This window comes from Pezoporus wallicus, unplaced genomic scaffold (assembly GCF_028554395.1).
Source record: "Pezoporus wallicus isolate ANWC-B61680 ecotype Strahan unplaced genomic scaffold, APGP_CSIRO_Pwel_v1 contig_2384, whole genome shotgun sequence".
In the NCBI taxonomy this organism is placed as follows: domain Eukaryota; kingdom Metazoa; phylum Chordata; class Aves; order Psittaciformes; family Psittacidae; genus Pezoporus; species Pezoporus wallicus.
Window position 1 is genome coordinate 8,469,758 of NW_026640488.1, and position 23,698 is coordinate 8,493,455.

Consider the following 23,698-nt stretch of genomic DNA (forward strand, 5'->3'; position numbering starts at 1 on the left):
ATCCCATTTAGTTTCACTCTTCCAATCAATTTAGAAAGAAGGGATCAGAGACAGGTTATTATAACTATTAACAGGACCATCACAGGAAAGAGGTTATGTAAAAATGACTTTACATAATGATTACAGATAGCACTACATATTATACCAGTGAATGAAATTATATTTGGCAATAGCAACAGTAATGCAGCCATTATGTCTGAGATGAGTTTCCTATAATTTTGTGAGAGCCTGTGCTTTAAATTTATTTCACTATTAAAGGATAAGAATGTAAAAACCTGATGAATTTCCAAGCACGATAATTTCTCACTAGCAGTCAGTGTTCTTCCCCCATCTGGACAGTCTATAAACAGCAACTGAGAATAAACATGAAAACTACAGACGTTTCACTGAAATAATCTTTTTTCTTAATTTTAATCCTTCAGAAGCAGAGAAGAATCCTTACACGACGATTACCTGCCTTCCTATCTAAGTGTTTGTTCCACACTAGCCCTCTGTTTTTTTTTTTGTTTTTTTTTTTAGGGTATTATCAAGCACCAGTGAAATCTAATCCTTAAAAACAAAAACCAAGTTTTCCCCATACTCCCTACAATGTAAGAAACTAGGCTATCATTCAGAGAAAAAGCTTTGTTATGCTTGGAAGTTGAAGATTTTCTTTCCTCAAGAGTTCACAGATAGGTTTTCTACAGTACAGATTTTCCCTGTACTTCCTAATTTCAAACCATTATTCTTCCGCTTATTCTTGCAGTTGGAATGTCTTCTTTACTTTTGTCTCTTTTCTGAGGAGCTGTATGGGATTAAGCAGCAGGAATTACCAAAGCAGACTCAGGCTCACCCTGCCCTTATACTAGACATGGGAATTTGATTTAGCTTCACACTTCTCTTATTTTTTTCCAAAAACGCAAAAAGAAATTCATTTCTTTGGAAAATAAATGAGTAAGAACAACACTGTGGGGCCTTCTTTATATCTCAAAGACTGGTACAAAACAAATATGACTCAAGCCCTGTTTTGTTCGTGTTGGAGTTTGCCTCTAATTTGTAGCTTTTGATCTCAAAGTTGATGCACACTAGCACCAGAGGAACAGCAGCTGAATGGTTGCAAGGGCTGAGATTCACATTTAGGAACACAAATCTCTCTCATGGGAGCTTGCCATGCAACTCCCCACATCTGAAGGAGTATTTTTACTTTTTGCTTGCTTGCTTGTTCCATAGCTGACAGATTGGGGACAGCTCAGAGTAGCAAAGTGACAGAGATATAGATGACTGGACTCCTGTGGGTCTCACAGGGATATGCCTCCCTTTAAAGAACTGTAAATGCTTCTAATCATTGCCCAACTGCATTAAGTCCACTTTAGATAAAGGTTTGATACAGATTTGAAAAATGAAATTATTTGGGGGCCACAGGGAACAAAGCAAGCAATCTTCAAACATCAGAAAAACCTGTGGGATTCACTTTGCAGTAATATGATAGATGGCTTGACTAGACATGCCGTTTCCTATTTTCTACTTTCATTTTTCAGACCAGATTGCACTAAACCACAAAACCATCGTGTGTCCTATGATCGATGTCATTGACCACAATCACTTTGGCTACGAGGCACAGGCGGGGGATGCCATGCGAGGAGCTTTTGACTGGGAAATGTACTACAAAAGAATACCGATTCCTCCAGAGCTCCAGAGAGCTGATCCCAGCGACCCCTTTGAGTAAGTAGTGATAAAGGGGAGAGTGGGAACATGAAGCAGAACAAGCAAAGAAGGCAACAGTAGCAGAAGAATCCAAGCCCAGAAGTTTCCATGTAGGGTCCACTTCATACTAATGGAAGGTCATAGAAGCAAGCAACTTCTGTACATATTTATAAAACCCCAAAACTAGGAAAAAGATCAGGGTAACGAGTTGCAGGATTCACAAGCTGTGCCTGGAAATACAAACCTTCCACATCTTTTCTGGCCCAGTGGTCATACGTTAAACAAAGAGGCACATACTGGTAGTTAAGAGAAATTATTGCTATTGGACAAGGAGTGAATGTGACTGCAGTTACTCTGTTTATTCCACAGAGCACTGAACAGACTTTAGTTTAATGCTTTATTTGCTGAAGATTGATGCAATGCATGCCAGCAGATGCTTTGTTTATGACTGGTGATATTGCTACCGTATATGTATTGCTGTAACTTGAACACAGAGCTGTCAAACCTGAACAGTGTCAAGCTGATTTGTAAATAAATTGTTATAAGCCAGCCAGTATTGTATACGTAAGCTCTTTCACACGAATGATCATCTACTTTTCACAAAAGTAGATCTTTTCTTTTTTCTCATGTAAGGATCAGCTAGGATTAATCCTCATCAGCAGAGAGGACAGACAGACATGATTCAATGTGGCAGTCTCCAGAGGTCTCACAGAGCTTGGATCCTTGCAGGACTGGCAGCAGGACTGGCTCTGATGCTGTCATTAGCCCTGGCTGAAACTTGCTGCAGGTTTTGGCAGTTTAAAACTCAGCATTTTCCCCTCCCCAAAACAAAACCTGGAAACAATAGCAACAGAAAACTTCTGTCTCTGTCCAAGACTCTGATCTGTTTGAAGTAATGGATCTAATTCATGCAGAAATTGACCCTTATGTCCAGGGAATGACTAGATGGGTATAGGGAGAAATAGGTAATTGTGGCGTTCAGTGGGCTTATTTTCATTATTCTGCATGTTCCTTTTTACTTATCTCCATTATTCTGCTTGTTCCTTTTTACTTATCTCCATCTAGGCTCATCAGTCTTCATCTTGCATTACTGTAAGTCCTGATGAAATACTTTCCATCAGCTGCCAATGTGACCACTCTACGACATAGATGCAGTTAGTGCAATCACATAGCACTCCAGAGCTTCTAGAGCCTCCCTTTCTCTTCCACAAGTCTTCCTGGTCTTCTGAGCAGCTGTAATTTCTTTCTACTTACTGAAAACCACCTAGCACATCATGTAATTTGCTTCAGCATTCAAAGTTTGTATATAAGTAAAACTGCTATATTGCCAGGGTTACTTATCTGCTATTTCACCCATTTACAGTTTGTTGTATGCATCTTTCAAAGACAAGAAAGGACGGAAGAGGATGCATTTGTAGGACACTTCCTAGAACAGACGCAGTTTTGTGCAGTACAGAACAGATGTGGTGGTTTTGCATGAACTGTTGTTACGATCAGCCTGGCAGCAGGTGATACTCATCTCACCATGCCTGCATTCGTAAGACACAGAAATGGCTTCATAAGGAGTAACATAAAGGACAATGTGACCCGTAATCTCTTGTAATCTGAGTTCTTGTTTCCCCAGAGAGGTGAAAAAGCTTCCTAGTTCTTACACAAATCAGTCAGAGTCTTCCTTTGTTTTCCACATGACAGTATCTGCATCAGAGTAATGCAGGCAGAAAAGCAGTGTTGCACATTAATCACTATGTCCAACCCCACACATGGCAGCATGATAGAAGGCTGGTGGAGCTAGGACAATAACTTTGCTCAAAAGTACTCTCTGCCTATAATGGTGAGGGTTTAGATGTGTTTTAAATAATCAGTATGAATTTTGCTTAGGGGAGGAGTTATTTTCTGATTCAGAGTCACTACTGCTTTTCTCCTAGGGCCTTCTCTGTTGACACCTTGAGCTTTTAATACCTTGCTTACAAGAAGTGTGGTAAAAATCACAAACTGTTTTAGATATCAGCAATTTAATTGACCAAGACAAGTTCTATGGAATTTAAGAGACAGAACAATTTTCCTGTGCATATGCGCTAAAACTAGAAATGGCTTCAGCCAGCACCACAGTCATTATGTTATTTTTTTTGTAAGCAGTACGATTGTTTTTTTTTTTTTATTTAGGTTAAATGTTTTACTATTGGTATCCTAATAGCTTTATTTCTTGCCAGCAGCATCAGATTTGATCTGATCCGTAATGAACTGGAAAACTGCCAGCATTTTTAGTAAAACACCAGCAAATAGGTATGTGATCCAAAAATTGTGCTGAAATGCCAACTCAGTACACGTGTTCAGCAGAAAAGATCACATTAGCCTAAGAACTGATGCACATAAAACCAGATCAGACAATGGAAGACCTAAGACCAGTCATTATATTGTCTGAATTATATTATCTGAATGATATATAGCTTTCTGTCTGCACTCATGAGATCCCACTTGGAGTACTGGGTACAGTTCTGGTGTCCCCAACAGAAGGAGGACATGGGACTGTTGGAGCAAATCCAGAGGAGGGCCATGAGGATGATAAGGGGGCTGGAGCACCTTCCGTATGAAGACAGGCTCGGAGAAGGCTGCGTGGAGGCTTCATAGCAGCCTTCCAGTATCTGAAGGGGGCCTACAAGGATGCTGGAGAGGGACTCTTCATTAGGGGAAGTTCTGGTTAGATATAAGAAAGAGGTTCTTTACTATTAGGGTGGTGAGGCACTGGAAGAGGTTGCCCAAAGAAGTTGTGAATGCCCATCATTGGCATAGTTCAAGGCCAGGTTGGACAGAGCCATGAGCAACCTGGTCTAGTGTGAGAAGTTCTTGCCCATGGCAGGGCGGTTGTAACTAGATGGTCCTTTCCAACCCTAACCATTCTATGATAAATACTGCTGCAGCAAACATCAGCTGTTTGCTGTTGACACAATAAACTGAAGTGTTGTCAGACAGGCTTTTGGTGTGACAGTATCATGGAGCTCACTGAGCTCCAGTGCCAGCTGTGGCAGTGTTTCTAGAATTAATTTTTCCCTGCTTTTATTGTTTTGTTGTTTTTTTTTTTAATGCACTCCACTTTGGTTAGTGTTTGAAAGGTACTCTCCTACTGAATGCTATCTACCCGGACACAGTTGTCCAGTTCAAAATGCCTCATATGAAGAATCTAGACATTCTCATCCATTTTTGGTGTGAGCCTGGGCATGGTTTATTGTTCATACACTTACAGTGCCACTCAGGCACCATCTCCACCCTTTGCTGTGATAGAACTTGAAGTTTCATTTCAGATCTCAGCTTTTCCTGATGTACACCCACATTCATCCTCAGGCAATCTACAGCTGTTCACGACAAGTAGCTTTACACCATGATTTGGCTTGATGTTTATGACTTTAGGACTGTACTGCTTCCAGCCTACCCAGTGTCAAATCCTGGTACAGATGCAACAGCCTGGGAGGTGGGTGACCAATTTATAATGGCATTAGGATTAGGCTGCATTCATCTCCAAAATGTATCAGTTTGGTTCACATGTAGTATGTTACTGGCCACTCCACGTTTTCCATAGGTTTTGCTTGAACCAAACTATAAAATGTGGTTTTAATTGAAGCTCCTATGTGAATTACTGGCTATTTCTCTGTGCTCATTGTAATGTATAAGAAAGTTTAGTACCTACAGCGTAAATGGATATAGAGTAGCCTTTAAGATTATCTGTTTTTCTCAAAGATCTGTGTTGCTGTTTTTCCAGGATGCATTGAATCCTTAGAAGCATGGAAGTTGGACTTCACCACCTATAAAATGTTGAACTGTGAACTCTTGTGAATATCTGTGAACTCCTTGTCAATTTCCCTTTTTCATGTGCCACAGAAACAGCAGAAGTTTTATACTGCATTCAACTGACATGCCACTTTTGCAGCTCCTGACAATTGGCTGTAGTGATTTTTCTCTTGTGATTCATGTACGACTACCCCAATATATTCTGAAGGGGCTTCATGCTATTTTCCTCTGAGATGCATTCAGGGTTGTATAAAAGACAGAGCAAATTGGTGTTTTGATGTATTTTGGGAAATTGTCAGGCAATTATCCCATGTCATGATGATGCTTACGGTCTAGATCCAGGGTCAATGATTATTCAGCAGAATTTGAGGTGACTTGGGACATTATTTTCTAATCTATAAACCGGGAGGACCAGAGATGTTTACCTCCTTTGTGGCAAGGATGACCTTAGCTTATTGTCTCTCACTGGTTTGTTTCTTTGTCATGACAGAGATTTGAAAGCATGCCCTTATGGGACGTGTAGATTTAGGATATAAGAGTGTGCTCTTGTGTGGCTGTTTCTTTCTGTGGTGCAACCACTTTAGTCTCTGGAGGAATTTGCCTAACCCAAGTGATTGCCACTTAAACTAATAGGGTAACCTTGTTACTATAATGGACTGTGATATACAGCATGTCAGTTTGTATGATTTAATAGCCTGTCTGGGCTTAAAGCTCTGTGGAAGTTTAAAACAGAGGTTTGATATGCTCAGGCCTGCTGGGGATGACTGCCCTTTACTTCCTGGCAGCACTTAGATTACATCAATTCATGTTACCACATGCCTGATCTGAAAATGGTCATCAGTGTCCATCCATGCCAGGAGCAGCGTATCTAACCAGGCAAGAAAACATTAAAACATTAACAATTCAACTCAAAAAACTACTTGTAAAAAAAAAAAAAAAACCAAGAAGAAACCCCACACAAAATAATGGAGAGGATTAACGTAGCACCAATCAACTAGGGTAGGAAAGGGCTGCACAGCTCCTTGGAGCAGTTTTATGGTGGTGTAGCTTTATGATTCAGGAGAGAGGGAAAGGTGCACCCGAGATCTAACAGCATTGCTATTGAGTTGCAACTCAAGATGGAAAGCGTAACTGGTGAGAGAAGTGTTGTGCTGTTTACTGGATGCCAAGACTTCTAGCACCTATTTGGGAAAGTTAGTCTTTTTGGTTTACGACCACTGCTCTACCCTCCAAGTGTTTCTTCTTTGCCTTCTGATGTAAAGCTGTCATCTGCAGATGTCGCTGAAAGAAGACAATGCTGAAGAATATTATTCTAGCAAAGGACCAGGACAGTAGTTTGACAAATACTGGGTTAGCTGAGGAAGTAAAAGCAACTTTGATGAGGCATTTTAGTTCCTGTACTTAGTATCCTATTTATAAAATAGGAAGCATTCCACCATTGCAAGTATACTTTGCGTATGAGTCTGGCAAAGGTTATAGGATTGAGGTCTCACAATTATAGGGGCCGCTTATGGTTTATGGATGTACTTTCTGGTAAAATTTCAGACATGTTTAGGAGATAAAATGAGGCGATCAACACATTTTTCTCTTCCCCTTCATCACAGACTCTCAAGCTTAGATGTAATGTGTGACCTTAAAGTAACCAGGAAGATTACATGGCCTTTTCTGTCGAATTGCGTATCTAAAATCATATTATTATTATGCGAACTGTTGTCAGCATGCTCTTTTATTTGAATTGATATGCTCTCAGAAACAATCTCTTTCTGCAGCTCCTTATTTTCAGTCCTTATATGTACTTTTTACAACATGTTGGTGCAGAGAAAGTCTTTGCTAAAACTACATTTCAAATCTGACAAGCACTTTTACAATTTTATGATCATTTTCCAAAGTTTAGAAAGTGCTTTGGACAATGATTTCTGTTCTATAGCTCCCACAGCTTTATAGTCTGTCTTTTATGGCTGATTTCTGCCTATAAACATATTCATAAAACCTCTCACAACCAGAAACAATCGTCTATTTTTATAAAGCCTAAGTATAATCTACTGTTTTGAACTGTGCTACAGGAATGTTTGATACAAAGACATTATCCTGCAGAGAAGCAGTCTCCAAACAGTGTGAGTTTGTGTAATTTAAGGTCTTGATTTATTGTTTTTACAAGCTGTGGTCTGTAGAAGACTGTTAGTGGAGATAACAATAGTGGAAATAACAATAGCTTTTACAAACTGGCATCCACTCTTAGCACTAGCACAGTGAAGACATGCATATCCAGTGTAGAAGTTCTGTACAACCAGTACATTTTCTCTGAAGGCCAGTTCAGAAGTGAGAACTCTACAGAGGGTGTAACCAGTCAGAGTAAAATTTAAAAATCATTAAAAAACAAACAACCAAGGATAAAAAGCTATTGCTGGTATAATTTTTTGAACCTCACAAGAGTCACTCAAGGGATTATTTGAGTCCCACGTAGTAGTTGAAATGAGTGGATTCAGGTTTGATACACAAAACTTCAATGTTGCTAGTGACTTATGCCTTCCAAGATGAAAAGGAACTAATTTTATTCAAAATGTTCATAATTCGCTTGAATGTAGAGTTTCTAAAGCTGTTAGACTGCTACTTAACACAAGCATTAACTTTAGAGCTTGACAGTCTATATGCACATATGCTGAGGCAAATTCATAGAGTGGGTCACCATAACTACCAATAAGTAGAAAACTAAGTCGTTTCTGGACATAAATTTAATATTTCTTTACATAAAAAAAAGACTGAGATGGTGGCCAAGAAAAACACAGAAAGATGTTGCTCAGTGCATACACATGAGCTATTTAATGCTATCAACATGCAAAATTATAAAATCATGTCCAAACAATTTTCCATTAAAAAAAAAGGAAATCACTCTTTTAAAATAATTATTTCTGTTCTTAATTGTGTATTTTCAAGCCATTTGCTCTAGAACTTTCATGCAGGATTTGGTGACACCTATTGGTGCTAAGAAATGGAAAACCAAGACTCTTCTCTTATTTTTATAGTGTTTACCTGTATGAAGTTAGGACTGACCTATGCATTCACTTCCATTTATTTGTTGTTGTGGGTTTTTATTAAAGAATTTCTACCTAAGACCAGTTTCTATCTAAGGACTCGATCTAGTGCCACACTTGCTTCAAGCAGAAGAGAGAACAAAGACTAAACTGACTAATTTTGTCAGACTCCTCTCTGCCAAACCTCTTCCAAATATGTGCATTGATGTATGTTCCATACATGGTCATTGGCTCATATTAACTGATACTCTTTAACATCTGTCCAGTATGAGCAGTTGGGCGTGGATGGCTATGTGTGTGTGTCATCTTCCCTTACTCTATAGGGTCTGTCAGATACTCCACGGTATCACAATGCTTTACTTCCTTTCCTCTCCAGTGCCCATAGTTCTTTTTTCAGCGGCAGTGACCAACTAAGTATGGCACAGAAGCATCTTCACTTGCCGATACATACTTTCTGATTTTTTGTCCACATAGAATAATTCTGACTGTCCAGCTATCTTGGCATAGGCTTCCCTTAGCCCTGAAGTGAAGAGGTTTTTCTGGCTTCCACTCTGAAGAAATTAAGCTGCCAATGCAGTTTGTGCTGGAAGCACAAAAAGATGGGGCTGGGAAGAAATTTATGTATAGCTAGTGTTTCTATACTGTTATATCTAACCAGAAACTTTCTTGCCACAGCATTAACCCCTATATATTTTGTCATATACACTGTACAGTGGGAGAAGACCTTTTAAATAATTGAGGACTCATGCCAGATCAGTTCATTGTTCATTTTCAAGACATTTATTTTTACTTTTTTCAGTCTCAGTAAGTCATGTTTTCTAGATCTCTGAGTATTCTTAGCCCTCCTCTGGAATTTTTCCATACTGAAAGCAGATACTGCCAAAGCGTTACCATTGCCTAGTAGAATAAGCAGGTGACGTTGTCTGTTTCAGAGACTGTGTTCCTTTTTACGTTTCCTTGACATTGTTGATTTATGCCAGGCTTGTGCTGTGGTGCAACCTCTACATCAGTTTCTGCAGAATTTGTATCTAGCCAAGTGTTCGTCATTCCCTTCTTGTAATTCAGATTTTGTGTCTGAAGGCAAGTTATTTTTCTTCATATCTGTGTCCAAAAGGGTGATCTGTCTTCATTATCCTTAGATCAGCGTGATATTTGTAGGTGAACATTTTGAATTTTATCTTTTTTTGCCTTTACTTCACTTCTCCAGTTTGCTAAGGTTTTTGCATTCTGATTAACCATTCATTTTTTACAGCCTAACCTGTTGCAATGTTGTTTGAGCTCTATTTGAGGCTCATGCAAATGGCAAACTCTGTTCTAAATTCTGATTTATAGGAATGTCTGTTTGGTCCATGCCAGAAACCAAGATATGCAAAGTCTCTGGCTTTCCAGCAATGCATCCAATTGGTTCCTCCAATTTCTCAGCCAAAAATGCAGCATGTACTACTTCTGTGGCCCTGGAAATTTTGTCAGATGTGGAAGCCTTGCTTTCTGCCAAGGAAACCTTTATAAAATGGTATACAAGACTTCCTCCACATATTCTAGATGGCATTTAATTTATAGCATAATGGCAGCTGTCTCTCCAGGTCCCTTCCAAACCTGACGCCAAGCTCTAAGACCTTATGGGCACATGTTCCAAACCAATACAGTTATCTACAAAGCCCTGTTTAAAGCTCCATGGAGTAGCGTTGCTGAGTTGCACCATGTAGGTTTTTAATGCAACACTGAACTAAGTCAGATGCAGGACAATATGTTTGCAGATATGCTTTTATGAAAATTTCTATTCTGATGTTGGATTATAGATGATTGCTTTTTAGTAATGGCTATCAGCAGTTTTTGCATCTCTCTGACAGCAATTATTTCTCTTCCGTATTTCTGTAGTAGTTGACCCTGGTAGTTAGCTGTGAATCAGATCTAAGAACCTGAATGAGAAAAAGAGAGCTAATACCAATTTTATTTAAATTATTAGGGGAGTTCACTATAGGTATTGACGTGATGAGGACCTTAGAAATAAGACATGCAAGATCACATTCTGAATTATCCCCAGATGCATTAGCATCTGTTTTATTTTCGTGTAATTAACCAAAATATCATCATTCTAGCTGGAAGACAAGTTTTGTCAAGAGGCAAAGGCAAATGCCTCCAGCAACTTGTGAGGGTGAAAATCATGATACACTCCAAATTTTGCTGTGTTAGTTTATTTATAAGATGCTGTGCATATCTGAGAGAGCAGGAACAAATAAGGCTCAAAACAGTTGACATTTGTTTTTCCATGAAGTGCCATGGTAGTGTCCTTTACTAGGGAAGAAGAGTCATATATCACCTTTGTCCATTTCTAAAATCGCCTATTTCCTTTGGGGGATGACAGCTATCTCTTCAAGTGAATTATTTGGAAAATCAACCCCTCTGATATTTTCTGTTGATAAGTTGATGTGTCAGTGTTATTTTCAGTGCTGGAGAGGGGCTGTAGGCTTTAAGTTACACAAGTCCATTTGCCTCCTGCAGAGAATGAGGTGCTTGCAAGGATTGAGGAGACTGGTTACCCAGCAGAAAGTTTAGCTATTCTGCAGAACTTCCCTGGCTTTTCTGTGCTAGGACAAATAACCACTCTGTTTTCCCATGAGTACAAATGACCTGTGGACATGCAATGAATTAGAAGTGGAAGAGATGGTGATAAGCCAGGAGCACAGTGGGAGAACAGTAACAACATTTTGCCTTTCAAACCATTGTGACCATGCAAAGGACCTCTCAGGGTACCTGAGGTGAAGGTAAACGGTGAGGGAAAGAGTAGTTTTGAGCAGTATTTTCAGACCACTGCCCGGGGACCTGAGGGTAGTGGTTTCAAGACTCCCAGAAGGCACTGAAGGAAAGCAAACTCCCTGAGTTCTCATCCACAGGAAATGTTTCAAAACCCCAGCTAACTGCTTTGCAGTAGGTTTTAACGCCTCGCCCATTTTGTAGTGATTCTTTTCGACAGAATGACAGGTTAAACAGCAAAACTGTTTTGAAGCAGTCTTTGTTCCTGACTTGCTCAAAGGGCACTCAGAGAAGAAGAATAGTCCTTTGTTAGTGGTATTTACAATATATATAACTAGTCAATGTACCTAATTCAGATGGGTCCTGTTATTTCAGAGGTGTTCTCATTTGACTTTAAATCAAACAGCATAACCAAAATGAAATTATTATAAATGTACAACTATATTGCTTTAATTTTTACACTTTATCTTACATTACTGTAATTGCGTTTCCATTCCTGAGGTTTTTGTAAATCACAAGATACTATTGCTACTGCAACCAATTTCCAGTATTGAATTCCTATAATGATAATTTAATAGATTCATAAATCTTTAATACTAAAACAGAGTATTTTGACTGTCTCAGTGGAACTGGTAATACTTTAAGAACATTCATATGTCTACTGGAAGGTAATAACATGCTTATAATTTCTATAGACATGGAAGGACTCAAAACTTTTCAAAATGTTGGTATTAGGATGACTGAGACTATGTAATTTTTTATACTGCCTTTTATTTTTAATGTGGCATAACAGAATGCTGATCAAACTTTTCTAAAATACTTGACACATGTTCAGGTATTTTAAAATATTAAAACACGTCATCAGGTAATAGAAAATATGTCTTTTGATTGCCTTTTAATTTTTTGCCTTTTTATTTTCATTAATAGCTTGTGGGATATGAAAGCTTCCTAAGCTCAGCAGGCACAGCTGACCATAGGCTGTAAGAATATCTATGTCAAGGAAGGCTGATAGATGGGCTTTATCTACAGACAGATTTCATCTGTCTCATCTAATGCTTATTAAGAAATCTAACCTCGGTTAAATTGTATTATACAAACCTTCAATTGGATCAAGGACTGCCAAAGAGCTGGTTTCTGCAGTAATTACTGGACTTACATCTCCACCTACTGGCTAATGGGGCAAAGTTCCATTCAAATGGTAGTTTAAATGAAGTCGAAGTAATGTTTTACCTGTAAAAGCTTTTATAATTATATTAAAATCATTTACAGGCACGATTTTCAGGGGAAGTTTGTTCAAAGTTCCTTGGCCACGTATGTAATGAAGCCATTGACTTCAAAGTCCTTGACCTATGAATATTAGCCGATGTTTTCATAAAGAAAATATGACAAGATTTTTCAGTCAGAAAAAAATGTATTTAAACCCACCTAGAGATCTTTTCATTGAGAATGCATGAGCACATCTGAGAGTCAAGTGTGCAGTAGACCTGTAGAAAGTTATTGCTATTAACTCAGGAAAGCTTAATAGCAATAACAAGAACGATGTCACTATGGGAAATTAATTATAAAAAAAAAAAAATCTGTTCTAGAAAAGGACTCGGACAACTGACCCCATTGGGTGATTGTCAGTGTTGGCATCCAGCAGGGAAAAGATAAAGGAGGGCGGGGAACACACAAAAAATCCCAGTAGCAGTTTAGAGATTAGCAAAGAGGAAAGGCTGAAATTTGGTAACAAGGAGTTCAAAGTCAAAGTGAACTGATAATGAGAATTTCTTTCAGAATAGATTTCATTCGTTGGTAACAGTAGAGAAAGAGAAATGCTGTTTTTAAAAGTGATGATTGTGGACAATGAGTCTCCAGTGTGACAGCAGCTGTGAAAAGGGCAAATGCAATCCTGGAACTTATTTTCCTGTAGCCCTTGTCCCTTCATGGTTACAGAATATTTCAGAATCTCAGCTGCCCCTACTCTTTTTCCTCACAAGTCAGGATATCATCTCCTCTCAACCACAGGCGGAATCTGTCATGCTTCTGTTGTCTTTTAGACACTACAACCTCTTCCTGATTTCCCCAGGGAGAAGGGAAAAACATCAAATAGACACAAAATTACAGCTCCAAAGATTTTGCTTTCTCATTCTTTGTGGTGGGGCATTCACTTGTGAGAGATGGTATCGCGTCCTATCTACCTGCATCTTAATATCTTTTGACTAGCATTTCTACTTAATTTCTGCTTAATTAGCAAGTTTCTACCTACAGAAAGCTTTCTACTAAAGATACGTTAGTAAAATCTTAAACTTTGTGAGGAACAGTAATCACACAATCTCTCTAGTAGTCATATAAAGAACAAACACAGTACAACACATGGTGAAACCAGAAATCTGATGCTTGGATGGAGTAATAGTAACTATCTCACACACATACTGTTGGTTTTACAGAGACATCAGGTGGATCTACAAAAAAGTCATAGAAGCCACTTAGAATTAAGTACTTTTTTCTACAGAAGTTTGTGTTAAACAATGCTAGAATCCAGATGCTAAATGAACTTTCTTCTAATTTTTCTTTTGCACTGAGCAATTTCTTCAAATAGTTGCAGAAATAACAAAAAATAGGAGCATGCCCTGAATAAAACAAACAAAAAAACCAAACAAACAAACAAAAAAAAGACAACACAACAAACCAGCTATTACCCAGCTGGAAAAGAAATTTTCCAGAAATGTGGAAGATAACTGAAAGAAACTTGAAAGGCACGTTGCTCCTTATCTGTAAACAATAGGTACCTGCAGAAATACTAATTACCTAGAGAGACAATAGCTGTAGTTCTCAAGATAACTGATTTTTGAGTGGTTTCGTTTGACTTGGAGAAAGTAATCCTGAAACTTTTCAATCTAATTAAAATTATTAAATGAATTTGTAAATTTTTGCATGCTGTGACCTTCTGGATATAATAGAAAATGTAACCTGAGAGCAGAACTGAAGCAGAAGGACGTGGGGTTCAACACATAAAGCCATGAACACCAGCAGAGCTAGAGGGCTTCTTGCAACTTGATAGCAGCAGAGATGATGCCTCAGATATCTGAAAATGGTGGTCTTTCTGGAAATTAAGTGAACACATCTAAGCAGACAGGTTGTTTAAAATATTTGATCTGTCATGTAACCCCTAGTCTATTGCTAAAGAGAAATCACATCTTGATTCAGTCTTCATTTCAGTGGCCTTCTTCAGCGTCTGCTCGAAAAATACTGGTTCCATAATTCCTCTGATTATTCTGGCACAGCTCTAACTTTAGGTTCATTTCCTCTTTTTGAAAATAGCAGGCCAGATTTGTATGCAGCATCATACTGCATGCTATCCTCAGCAGTGCTATTGATCTGTATCTGCTGGGAAGATCTCCACTAATAGATCTTAAAGTTGCATTTGCCCTTTGCAAAGATACTGATACTTGTTTCATCCATTCCTGACCTATATGACCTTGCGTATTTCAGATACTTGGAGCAGCTATTCTTGCAAAAGTTCAAATGATCCAGTCATGGTTCTGATGAGGTGACAGGCACAAGATGTATGTATGGGAAAGCAGCAAGATGAGATGTATTTGAAAGATTCCCCTAGAACTTTGATGTTGCTTTTCCAATACTTGGCTCCATTTTCATTCAATAAGTGTTGATGTTTTTCCACATCCTTTTCTAATGAAGCCTGAAATGAACATAGCTTTTTTGTTTACTTACTTATTTGCAACAACATCATTGATAGTAGTAGTATGGGACTGGGAATAGTTTTTGTAAAGCTGGAAACAGAAGCAAAAAGTATTTTGGATAGGTTCTGTATGTTGGGAGGAAGACCATGCTGTGTTGTTTAATCCTTCCTGCTATAACTAATATTTAATATCTCTACATTTAAACTACTATTTGTTTGGGGGGGAGACAATCCTTGTGAATCTGATCTGAAAGCTATTTTGACTCTGAACTCTTTGGTAGCATCACTTTACCTTAACACAAATACTGTTCTATTAAAAAGCTCAAGTAAACACATTAATTTTATTCTTGCAATTTAATTTTCTTATTGTGCTTTGCATATGTAATAACATGGAAAAAAACAGTACATTTTTAAGGGAAGAATTATAGCAGTTAATTATCCTGAAAGTTATGAAAACCACAGATGAGTATATGTTACTGACGAACAAGATTTTAGTAAGTAAACTTTGCCAGCTGGAAGCGTGAGTGAGATGACTAGCATTTTGATATTTGAAATACACCTTGAGACTTCTGGTGTCTTGTATATTTGCTATCTGTCTAAATAAACTTGGTGCTAGCCATAAGGTCAGAGTTTTTTAATATTTGCTTTGGAGAATTCTGCCTTTCTGAGCCTTTTTTTTTGCCTCTGTCTGCTTTTTGTCCCTGTAAGAGTAATGTTAGCAGCACACTCATCCTTCCAGAGATATGATAGTAATGGAAAAAGTAAATTTTGGTGTCCTTAATCCATTTTTCAAACTTAGGTATTTCAGTCTGAAGAATGGACTGGTTTGGAGATTCTCTTGTTGGGACTCAGAAATCCTGTAGATGATAACAATAGCTTGAACAGTAGTAGCTCATCACAGTGCCAGAGGCAGGGCTGGCAACTGATACGCTGTCAGATTTGTTAGCTAAAACAGACCCCTGTGGATTTTCATGGCAGCTTTCCTTTCTGCACTCTTGATATTCCTTATTTCTGAATTATTCAGCATTGCTGCTACTAAGTCAGCTAGTGTCTCTGGAGCGTAATTAGCTAAGCAATGTTTAAAACCAGGGAAAAAGAAACATCCCAGTTATATGTTCATTGCTTTGTGAGTACTCGAATAGCAGTTTAAAATAACAACTACAGTTCACAGAAATATGCAGTGCAGGACTGGGAAACTCTGGAAGAGATATCCTGGTCTCAGTCAAGTTAATATCAAAACTGATGTTGTATGAAACAGGACAAAAGATAAATCTTCCAAGATATGTTTAAAAAAAAAAATAGACCTAAACTAATGCCGAAATGTGATCTATCCTACATCTACCTCACTGTTAGGAGAAATGGAAGGTCAGTCCCTTCCTCCATATGTTAAATGCTCTAGTTAGTTTTTTTCCATGTCTCACCTCTCTTGGAAATTGAAATTAGTTTAGTTCTTGCTGAGATAATAACAAGAATATTTAGCTACTGTTTCATATACTGCTCTTTTTGCTGAAGCTACATTTTGCTAAAAAAAAGGGATGACATTTTGGGACTGGGAGCTTGGTAAGCTTTTGATTAAGTGTCTAGGTGCTTTAATATTTGTCTCACAGTAAGTCAGTATTCCCACTTGGTTTCTTTTCAATCAGAATAGACTTGTTTATCTGAAAAAAGCATTCTTCTTCTTGGCAATCATCCTGCATCTCTAATCTATGGCAAAACATACTATCAGCTATGCAGAATACAAACCTCTATCTTTCTGTGACTGATGTATATGGGAAAAATGGGCTATTCTGCTGGTCCCTTGGTTACTGCCAAGTGAACCTACTTTGGGTTTTTTCTTTGGAAGGCAGGTATTTGTGTCAGATGGGCACTGGCTTAAATGAACCCTTGAAATCCCCGAAAGACAATGGACACACACGTTCTTCGGATTGGAACAGTTTTAAGAAATGAAATGAGAAAATTAAATTGTTGATTCCTTATCAGCACTTCATGAAAAGAAATTATGTGGGTTTTCTATTTGACCTTTTGCTAGGAGCCTTTAAATGAGATCTTTTGTTTGCATCATAAGCTTTAGTGAATGTGTTATAAAGCATCCCACTGAAGTAGAAAGATACTAATATTGAATTGAATAGATGAAGCACAGAACAAGTGACTTACTGGAGAGGCATGTGGCAAAGCTAGGAACAGAGCAAAATCCAGTGTAACTATCACAAATATCTCTCCCCTGTCTTTTCAAAGGAATTAGATATTCTGGGTTTGGGTCTGTCGTGGTTTAAGCCAGGACAGAGTCATTTTGATATTTTGAACCCTTAGCTGGGTCTTGAGGAAAGAAATAGCACTTTCCCACGGGAATACGGGGAAAGGGGAATAAAGGGCTGTGCTGCTTGTTGCTGGATGTTACTGCTAGTGTGTATGCTTATGCAGCTATCTGTACTTGAATTTGTCAAGAATTTGTCAACTGTCCAATTATCTATAAACTGTCTCATTCAGAACCCCATACAGTACGATGCTGAATTGTTAAAGTTAAATGGAAGTGTTGACAGAGGATTCTTGAGGTCAGATTTTGGTACAAACATCTTAGGCCTTCTTCCCTTGTTTTCTTTAGCTGTTATCTTTCTTTATAATGTAACTATTTTAAACTAACTAGCAAGGTTCTTGTTTCACTGTACTTTATGGGGGGGGAGAAAGGGGGGTGGAGTGAGAAAGCAGCTGCGTGGTTCTGGGTTGCCGGCTGGGAAACTATTGTGTATAAATTTAAGGAAATAACACAAAAATAAAATTCACCAGTATTTCATGTCAGCTCTACAACCCCTTTCAGCTTGTCTTCAGTTGATGCATACACAGCTTTATTATCTCAAAAATACATGGAAATTGTATTTCAGCTTTCTGTGTACAGGCTTTATTGGCAAGCAAATGGGCAGCTGTATATTTATACTGAAGCAAGGAGAGACAGCAGTATAGTACAAGGTGACTCAGTTGACTGGTCACAACAAATACAGCTCAGAATATGGAACTTCTGATCCATGAAGATAAATTTCAAGCTATTATTTATGGAATAATTTCAAGTGACAAAGATACTCAGCGAAAAGTTTGTGCAAGTATTTTATAAGTTTCAAGAGAAGCTGTTTTCAACAAGGAAAATATTTTGAATTTGAGTTTTCTGAATGCAAATATCGATGTTATGGAAGAGAATTTAGAAGACTCAAAAATGTAGGTGTAAAAACAAGCGTTTTGTTAGAAATTGTTAGAATTGTCATGTTTCATCATTACCGGAAGTAAGCTTGATTACTGAGGAAAATACCCTGGAGGACAGCCTGAAAGCCAATAGCCATCCATCCGTATTAGTTACCTGCAAGAGTAATGTCAGAGTTGGCTGCAGGGACACTCCAGCTGGTGTTCTCCAAGGGAAACTTGGATGTCATCAGCCTGATTGCACTTTGTAGACACACTTTTGTGCCCCAAAGTAGGATCAGCGCACTCTGATAATAACAAGAAGCAGAAGTGAGCCAGGGAAACATTGTTTCAGATGGAGGTTGTGCTGGCTGTGGCTTCTCCAGGTTCTTCCAAAACTGGAGTGATTCTGCAATTCTGATTTGAAGCATTCAGAAATATGCAGATTTGGGGCATCATTGCAGGTGCAAATGATACTGCTGGGTGCAGTGTGACTGGAAAGGATAGCCATGCTGTCCTGGGTCCCAGAACCAGCCTAAAATTCATTATGCTCCCAGGAGTGCTGAATTAGGTAAAGTAGACACAAGGATTTCCCCAGTGGTTTGCAAATCTGATCTTTAGATCAGATCTTTAAATCAGAGTGAGGAGGAGGATTTGTGTGGTATACAAGATTATATATACTTGCTATGAAATTTTGAGACAGGCAAGAAGCAGGTTTATTGAATGGCTGTGGATGAGGGAAGAAGGGAAAAGAAATGATGGTAGAGATTACAGAATATTTAATCTGTGTTTGGAGGCTATTATAAACTACCCAATCAGAAAAAAAAAAAAAGTGAATAAGGCTCAATTTGAGCATGAATGAAAAATTGGAAAATATATTAAATAATCCACTTGCAGTTATCTTAAAGATAACAAAATTATTAATATGGGCTTTTCAGGAGCTGACCCTGTCATAGAACTTCAGTTTCCTTCTATGAGAGAGGATATGGTGCCATAAGACACAGGAAGACCATGACCAGCTCCCTGCCACCAAGTTGGGGAAAGAATGCTTCTGCTGTCTGGCGCATTGCTGACTTAGTGCTGTCTCCTGTGCTTTGTAGTACCAATCTCCAAAAGCCATATAAGACCCCACACTCAGGAAAAGAAAAATGTGTAATTTTCTAGCATTTGAGTGAATAAAGCAGTTTGAGGAGGACAAAGCTACTCCATGGGGAAAAGACCACACAACTTGCAGAGAATTAGCGGAGTCAGTGAGTGGTGAGGTCTCTGCCTTTGGTACCAGAAAGTCTTAGATGTGTTAAGCAATATTAGGAACTCAGCTACCTAGAAGAATAGGAAGGCAGTAAATGTGATCTTCCTTCCAAGGCTTTTGGTGTTGCCAATGTTTCTCATAAAGTTGATATAGTGCAGATACACATATTTTAGGGAGTGCTGTGTAAAACTTCAGTGGTGGTGATTCAGTTGTGCCTAACACTTTGTCTTGCTATGAAAACTGCATTTCCATGGACAAAGAACAGTGTTGGGTGATTTGTTGAACGATTCAGCTTAATCAAAGAAATTAATTTAGTAATTGAGACATAGGGAGGAGCATTCTTAATTTACTGAGGTACTTCATTATGTGTTTGTTTCCTAAGAGGGAAATACAGTAATTAAACCTTTTGTTATAAAATCAGTTTGCAAGGCTTAAAACAACAGGAAATGTTTAACTGTAAAAGGTTTTATTTTAAGGATTAAGATTTATAGTACTCAAAAGTAATTCAACCAAACTTCAAACAATATAGTCAAAGTTAAGATTAGGGGGTTGCATGAAATCATATTTAAAAGGATTCTTTTAAATGTAGCTTCCTGAATAGTAGCACTGAAAACATTGTATTTGGTATTATAGGTCAATATTTTCTTAAAATAAAAAATTATTCTTCTTAAAATAAGGTGTTTTCAGCAGCTAACTAGGCTGTCATGAATGCAGGATGTCTGATTGCACTGAGTCTGTAGGAGACAGGTCCCGCTAGAGCAGTTTAGTGATTGAGAAAAAACCTTTTCATGTATCAGTTTCTAAACAAACAACTTTTCCAAAGAACTGATATTTCAAAGGATTACTTACATCAGCAGACAAGCCATGAACTTTCTGAAAATGGATTATTTTTATGTTTTTGATACTTACTGCAATAGATTGCATGCTAACATCTTATTAGAAAATATGTTCAAAAGATCTTACATTAATCTCCACCTAGAGTACAAATTAGCTGTGCTTCATGGATAAAACTCTGTCACTGGAAAACTAAACTCAAAATCCTTCATGCAAGAAGAAAAATGTGCTTGACTATATTCCTTTCTCTGAAACAGGACGTTTTTATTAGTTACACTATTTGTTAAGAACATGATACATATTTCTTGCTGAATACTTAGCTGTTGGCTTTTTTCTTGATAATGAAATACATATACACATGCTCTGAACATATCTTGACAGTGGTGTGAAATTCATTGTTCCACAGAGATGTGAAGATCTATTGCAGGAATATTGGCTTGGTAGCATAGTGTTCATCATGTGGACACCATTGCTCATGGCAATATGAGTTTGTGGAGACTGATATTCATTTGGAGTTTTCCTGGCACTCATCTTTATTATTAGCGCACAGCCAATAATGTGTTGATCTTGAAGAACTACCAGGAATGCACACATGGATCTTTTGCTGACATCTACTGTGTACTTTCACAGTTCCTCAAGTTACTGAAGCAAAAACAGGAAGGCTTTTTTTCACTGTTTCTTGATTTTCTTCTTATTCATTACTTCAGATAGCACCTGTAGAGCCAGAAATAAGAGACTGTATGCTGCAGCAGTTGTCTTTAAAAACTGAATCCCAAGCAGGAGTTGACCTCTTGCTTCATAGCTCTCTCATTTAATAAATCCCATAGGAAGTGAAATCATGTTTCAAGGTAAATCCCTCCCCTGTGATGCAGGGAGAGAAAGGGTTTTGTCTGTCATTTCTGTATGGGGAGTTGAGGTACACTGAGTTTTCTCCTTGGGAAATGCAGGTGTATGAACCACTCCCAAATTAATGGGAAGGTACCTAAAGGGTATTGATACAGGCAGAGTGATATATGGAGGAAGAAAACAGCTAATGTAGAGCATGCTGTGTCAGATTTGCTTGAAGCTGCTGTCCCTGCTCTGGGAAGAGAAGCAACAAAGACAAAATGCTGACCTCTGTGAAGCTCATTCTTCTTCTGAGAAAATGTACAGTCTTTCTTTCTTGCTATTACTCTTTGTCAAGAAATCGTATCCTCCTGCTAGAGCAGGCCTCCAGGAATGTTTGCATCTGCTAGTGATTGAAAGATGTTGTCAGGAATCCACTTCACCTGACCCCGAAACACAGCTCACTTGTGACTGTATTGCTTTTCTGCCTCCATTGAGAGATTAAACCTCATCACTAAAAAGCAAACTCAATTATGAATGGGGTTCTTTTAGCATTACTTGGAAGCAGATTTTTCCCTTTAGCTTCTTTGCATTCCCATTCACTCCTAATACTAGTTGTTAATGGAATAGCATCTTACGTAATTACAGTAGATACATGGTTCTGCTTTTAAAGTACAGTTATGAGGGGGAAATATTTGCAGTGTTCTGTTCTATCTTTATTCATAAGCATAGATTTAGAAGTATGGCATCCTGTGCGCTGCTTCAGAAGTAAAGCTATAAAAGTGATTCTTTCAGTGTTAATAATTTCAATCTTTGACCTGCAATTCTGTGCTTTATAATGTACTTATTTGTGTTTTGCAATTTGTGTTAAATTGCTTGTCTGAGAAAGCTCATGCATAACATAATTCCTTTAAATCTTTCATTAGTTTTATTTTCTTGCCAGCAGAATATGGCTGAATGCTACAGCAGCTGCTTTGCAACTATAACTCTTCTCTCTTATTACTGGTAATGACAGCCAACAATTTACTGTGTGTATTAAGTCTGGTTATATGTTGTTGTATAACTGAAGTTTTCAGGAAAATATTTTCACAAGCATAGGACAACAAATGTCAGACTGACCTAATTACTGTTCTTCTCTACAGTTTCTAGGGGCTCTCTTCTCTTCTGCTAGCTGGAAATGAGTGGATTAAAAATGTATTCATTAGCAAAGTATTCAGATTTATTATCCTGCCGTTTATGGCATCATAATTCCCGTTTCTTTTTAGCTGGTTGTCAGGGAATACCCTTGTATATGAAAGTAAAGGAAGGACTGCCATAAATGGAGGGAGTGCAACTTGCTAATGAGATCCATGCTTCCTGGCTTACATAGCCACAGAGAGAAGTGTCCCCTGAGGGGGGAACCCTCTCAGGGGAGCTAGCGGAGTTTCCCAGGGAAGAGATGGGGAATGAGCTAGGTCAGGGTCAGAGTGGGTATACTTCTATTCAGTTAGCATAATCCATGCTGACCCTGCTACTGAATAACAGATGGCAGTCTCAAAGATTAAGGGTAGATTACTGAGCGATACAGAGGTGATGTAAATACCTGCAGGGCTAAAGTGGTGAGAAGGTTTTGGGCAGATGGAGCAGTTTGATGCACTAGGGAAAATGATGACTTGAGATGTGAAGCCCACCTACATTCTGGCACTGAACATGGGTACAGCAGCACCTTGATCTCTTAGAGAGATTCGGTTGTACTCCCAAGGACAGCCTCCACATTTGAGGCCGAGAAGCTGGGGAAAAGTGGATTCAAGGCAGCCACTGATGATAATCTTTGAAGTGTTTCCATGAGGAGCTAAGAAATCTGTTGGATCAGAAGGACTGAGCATCTTTGGGTAGTCTGTAAAATGATAACAGTATTACCAATTCCCTCCTATGAAAATCATCTATTTAACAAGACTATCTGTCAGTACCCATTTAGACAATATAGAGTCCATTTGTTCATGGTGGTGAATGTGACCGTGACGGAGCAGATCAGATAAAGTGACAGTTTCACTGGGGCTGGTAGCTGCACTTTCTAATAAAGATTATTCTGATTTTTTGTTTTTAAGAATTTTCTTTTTATGTTCTGAGCTTTTTACTATTGTTTGTTTTTTTTTTGGTGGGGGTTTTGTGAACTCTTAGCAGTAAAGCCTTTATATGTTAGTTGCAAGAGTCCTTATTACTGTCTGCCTTACCTTCCTGCCAGTTCAGGATTTGATATGCTTTTTGTGTGCTTTCCAACTTAATTTGGAAGCAATAGGATTTTCACTAGCAGTTTTTTGGAAATGTTTCAGGGATGACTGCCCCAGATTTCTTCAACTCTTCAGATATTTCTTAAAATAACCATATTATTTATTTTATCTGCGTACTATTAGTCTGGATGAATGTGAAAGAATGGTGTTTCCTGGAAGCAAGCATAAACAGGAGTCTTGGGATTTGGGTTAACGCAGCTCCAGTACTTTCAGTTTTCAATTTTTTCTTGCAGTATTTTCATCATGCATACATATAGGTTAGGGGAACCCCTCCTGATCCTTGAGCTATCTCATGGCAGGCAGTAGGATGATGCTGCACAAACATATCTGGACTGTGTAAGCCTCTGCATCAGGGAGGCAGAATGCCTGCAAGGAACTGCAGTCTCTGTCAGTGAGTCACCCATAAGCCAACTGT

General features: G+C 38.3%; 1 protein-coding gene across 1 annotated transcript in view; it reads left to right on the forward strand.

Moving 5' to 3' along the window:
• Positions 1 to 23,698, forward strand: part of GALNTL6 (polypeptide N-acetylgalactosaminyltransferase like 6) — a 464,021-nt gene that overhangs the window by 385,321 nt on the left and 55,002 nt on the right. Inside the window, exon 6 of the mRNA XM_057419062.1 lies at positions 1,518 to 1,701. Within this exon, the coding sequence (XP_057275045.1) occupies positions 1,518 to 1,701 (184 nt within the window). The remainder of the gene's footprint in view (positions 1 to 1,517; positions 1,702 to 23,698) is intronic.